General features: G+C 42.6%; 1 protein-coding gene across 1 annotated transcript; it reads right to left on the bottom strand.

Moving 5' to 3' along the window:
- Positions 1-400: 400 nt before the first annotated feature.
- si:dkey-32m20.1 (transmembrane protein 236) lies at positions 401-4,144 on the bottom strand. The gene is made up of 4 exons (XM_034208411.1): positions 3,742-4,144; positions 2,817-2,889; positions 1,852-1,975; positions 401-1,023 (listed from the first exon to the last, which is right to left on the bottom strand). Exons 1-4 carry the CDS (start codon positions 3,993-3,995, stop codon positions 401-403), a joined length of 1,074 nt encoding a protein of 357 aa, XP_034064302.1. The 5' UTR covers positions 3,996-4,144.
- Positions 4,145-4,598: the final 454 nt, after the last annotated feature.

The raw sequence follows: 4,598 nt of genomic DNA, 5'->3' as shown, positions 1-4,598 counted from the left end.
TTGAAAAGGTTGAGAAGCTTTTGTTTAAAAATCATTATTTATTTTTTCATCACTTTTGTAGTGTGTTAACAAATAGATAAAAAATAGCAGTAAAACTTAAAATTAAAAACAATAAATACATTAGGATTCAATTAGTCACAGAAAAATGACAAAATCTCACTGTACACTCGAGCCTACACACCTTTCTTGTTTTAAATACAGGATCTTTTTTACACTCTGATTTGGATGAACGGCCTGATCATAGATTTGCAGCCATTACAATTCAAAGCATGTTTGTCTTGATCACCAGCACCAGCTGCATGTTTCTCTGGTGCGGCTCCCTCCACATAAACACACCAACTGTTCCTCCATCCACAATCAGAGCGGCCCTGTCATTAACAACAGGCTCTGCCTCTCCTCCTCAAAACATGCTCTGCCTTTTGAAAATCCTCAGCTTAGTCAGGAATGTAAAGTAGATAAAAGTCAGGCTCACCAGCACATTTTTCAACGTGTACAACACGGGTGTGACATAACCAAACACGAAAATGAGAGCGACTCTAAAGACGAAGAAAGGAAGGTCCTGCAGAGCGACTCCGGCAGAACTCAACAGAGGGTTTTGAGGAGTGATGATCATGCGGAGAGTGGACATGAAGGCCAGGATGTAGACGGGGAACACCCAGACCGAGTAGAAGATCAGCGGCTCTCCTGCTACTCTCACCATCTCCACCGTGTCAAACCAGAACAGGAAACAATCCACCAGCACCTCTGACCTCATGTCCCTGCGCCACAGGAAGCCCAGAGGACCGGAGTAGGACCTCCGACGCGAGGAAGAGGAGTAGAGGTAGGCGGCGCTGTGTGGGGGGCGGCTGGGGGAGCCAGGGAGGTCGGACCATCTGCCCGAGGGTCCGCCGTTCCTGACCTCTGGGGTCATAGTGCTCTGACCTTCATCATCGTCAGCGGGCAGCTGGCCTGTGACGGTGCTCACCGACTCCAGGTGGGTGAGGACCGGGCCGGGCATCTCAAGGTCAGACTCCAGGCTGTCTGCTGCGGATTACAAGAAATCAAACTGTTAAAGTTGCAGATCGTGGATAAATTGATGCACAAACATTATAAAGGGAAGTTAGTGTGTTGAAAGTACGTGTTTCAAGGGGGTTGATTTTTCAACGTAGTTTCAAAGTGCTGTAGAATCTTATTTGGACATACAGTCAATGTCTATCCCGGCTAGAAAAGGAAAAATGTATTCAGGCATGTTATTAAAAGGTGTTAAACAGTAAACTACATTTTGAAACAGGGCTCTTTGCAGACACCTTAGGGACACCTGAGGACCCCTGAGGAAACTGATCAAATGTTGGTACAACAATAACTGTTTAGAGTAATGAACCGCTGATTTTTTACAGCAGACATTGTGAGTTGTCAAAGTAGGAAAAGCACACGTTACAAATACCCTTAAAAGCGATAGTAGGAATTGTTTGAAGGGGTTGATTAATGTTCGTATCCATAGTCAGTAAAACACCAAAGTCACTGAATAACACAAACTGATGCAGGCAGGTGTAGACCAGCAACTTCTGCATGCTGCAAGTTAAAATTACAGATTTTTCTCAAAGGAGTTTGGTGGCTTTGAAGAGAGCATAGATAACGGTCTTAATACCCCGTCGCCATCTTCTGTAGGTAATACCCTCACTGACTATGGTTAGGTTAAACCCAACATCAAACCATCCCTTTAAGCAGCTGCACATTTCATTATTCACACTTTTCCTTGTCAAAATATCTACAGGATCAAAGACTTTAATCTATTTGATCTCACACAACATAAAACCCAAACACTTCAAATACATAAACATTATTTAATTTTTAACTCTACCGAAAACTCACATGGTCCCATGAGCTTGCAGGGCCGGATCCTCTCGATGATGTCCACACAGATGAGGGAGAAAAGCACCAAGGACACGGGCAACTCAGTAAAATGGTCGAGCTTGAGTCCTCTGTCCACCTGCACCTGAAGTACAACCCATTACAGCAACAGGAAACAAAAGAATAGTAAATTCAATAGGACAGAGAACTGATCTGCCTCTTATAAATCACGAGTAATGAAGCCGGATGAAACTGAATCGAAACCATTCATTATGGCATTTGGCTGGACTGACAAAGAGGAGCAGAGTTTTATGAAGCCATCCAATTTAACCACCCCATCATTATAGAAATAAAATGCTGCTATAAACTCACTTAAGACAAGCTGAAGAAGTATTAGATGGTGTTATTAAATGTATGATGTGTCCGGCGGCAGGTCTTTGTGTAGCCAAATGATCTTATTTATGTCATCGCCAAGGAGTATTGTCAAGGAATAAAAGAAAACACGTCACATTTGTGTATAGATTCCTGTCTGTTTTCAGAGGGGAGGATGGTACTTAAGTTTGGGTTAATGGCCAACCTGTTATGTTCACTGTGGGCTACTGAATACCCCAGACACAGCGTGCAGTCATGTGACAGTGGACACATTTCCTCTGTGGTTTACATATCATTACAAATGTGCCAAAGTCCCTCTCAATACACAGGGAGAAAATATTTGAGAGAGGCAAAATGTCAGGATACTTGGAAGAAGAATTGGTGACAAGCAATCAGTTTCTTTCTCTGAGGTGCAATGTGCCGTGTCGACCATCACTGAGTGAATAATAATAGTTCCCCAAGCACATACACAAGGGGGTCATAAAACCATCCCGAGCCACAAATGGACTGTTTACAACAAATATGGCTGTTCAAGGACCCCGTCGGAGCGTGACAGAACGAAACATCAACAGGTGCTTCTCTGTGACAAGAGCCATCCGCCTGTGTGACTCTACCTTGGAGCTGGCTATTAATATGGCAAAGCACGGGAACGTGCACAGCATGAGATACGCCAGCGCTGTCGGCCTCCTGAAAGACAAAAGGAGTTGATTTTAGTCAATCTGAATAACAGTTAGCCCAGTGTAAGGAATAATTGTTGAAAGTGCTTTTCTGAATGTATAAACTGCATTTCTTGTAGTGCTTTTGTCCGGCTTATTTTGCTACATTAAAGGACAATTGTTGAATAGATTTACTTGAGTACAATTATGTAGATACTTGAGTATTGTGTGCTACTTTATACTTGTATTCCACATCATTAGGAAGCAAATACTGCAGTTAGTAGTTACTTTGTAGAATAAAGCGAAATCATGTAAAGATAAACAGTTTCACATAATCATGGGATGATGTTAGAGCCATAATGCCAAAAACACTCAGTTACATCAGTAAGAAAGCAATATCTAGCTAAATTGGGCTAACATTAGCCACCGTAAACTAGTGATCATAACAGATCAACATACACCTGTACCATTAAAAGCCCTGTGACTGTATCTTAACAAGGATTTCTTTATTGTTTATGATTTCAGAAAAAATGAAAACAAAACATATACAATATGATACTTTGTTAATGATTAAGCAACAACACAGTAGTTAAGATTAGGTCCACATAAAACATCAGCAGTCATTTTGCATCATGGACACTTTTTGATATTTTGAAGAGTCAATTCTGATAATATTTCTGAACTGTCACAAGGTGTTTTTGTGTTGCAGCGTTGTTGCTTTTACTGAGGAGCTTCAGTGTTCCCTTTCACTTCTGCATTATTAGAGCAAGTACGTTCTATTCTGAGTAAGCCAAAATCCAAAAACTACCCTAAAAAGGTTTGTTCTCTCCTAACCATTCTGACCCTGACATTGATTTAATTTCTTCCCAATGGCTGTACTCACCACTGTGTGATCTCCGTGATAAACCTCCTCTTCTTCAGGATCAGATACTTCAGAGGCACCCACACCAGCAGGGTCACGGAGGTCACGTAGGCGACCGAGGCGGCCACCACCAGCCAGTAGGCCGTCAGATCCCCCCCTCTCACGTCCCGTATGAGGCCGGCAAACCTCTCCATTATGACACAGACCGGTATGATGAGGGCCGCGAACTGCAGCACCTCGTACAGGACGAACTTCAGCGTCTTCCCCGAGGGCATCGTCTCTGAAAACCAGTCGCTGGTCTGAAAAGACTTCGACAATCATCTCCCACAAAGCGACCGGACGAGCTTCTGGACTCTGCTCACTGAGACTGCTTACACTGCACTGGAGGCTGTATTATTTTATTGCCGAGGTAATCATGCTCGCCTTTTTATGGGCTCGCAAAAAAAAAGAAGTCATCCCATCACATAATTTCAAGGAGATGGTAAATACGTTCTGGAACGGTTACTTTGAGACTCACGTTTTAACATGTTTTTTGAAGAATTGAGTAATCAAGACATTGTTGAAATAAAGAAACTTTCAATAAAACAACTGTGATGAGACTTTAAAAGAATCCTCATTAATACACTTAAAATGCCACTTTCAAAATCAGTGTCATTGTCTTTAGCTGCTAAACAAAGCAGTTTTTCTGTCTTTTGTTGGGGACACTTAACATCTCTTCCCTTGACCTTGTTTTACACACACACACACACACACACACACACACACACACACACACACACACACACACACACACACACACACACACACACACACACAACACACACACACACACACACACACACACACACACACACACACACACACACACACACACACAC

This window comes from Gymnodraco acuticeps, unplaced genomic scaffold (assembly GCF_902827175.1).
Source record: "Gymnodraco acuticeps unplaced genomic scaffold, fGymAcu1.1, whole genome shotgun sequence".
Lineage (NCBI taxonomy): Eukaryota > Metazoa > Chordata > Actinopteri > Perciformes > Bathydraconidae > Gymnodraco > Gymnodraco acuticeps.
Note: the sequence above shows the minus strand (reverse complement) of the source record. Positions and strands in the feature narration are given on the sequence as shown.

What these genes read in the sequence shown, in the direction of transcription:
- si:dkey-32m20.1 (XM_034208411.1), bottom strand. Translation starts at nt 3,995, where the DNA reads ATGCCCTCGGGGAAGACGCTGAAGTTCGTCCTGTACGAGGTGCTGCAG. An exon ending in TATTAATAGCCAGCTCCAAG is followed by an intron (nt 1,976 to 2,816) that starts GTAGAGTCACAC and finishes GTTGTACTTCAG; the next exon opens with GTGCAGGTGGACAGAGGACT. An exon ending in CTGCAAGCTCATGGGACCAT is followed by an intron (nt 1,024 to 1,851) that starts GTGAGTTTTCGG and finishes TGTAATCCGCAG; the next exon opens with CAGACAGCCTGGAGTCTGAC.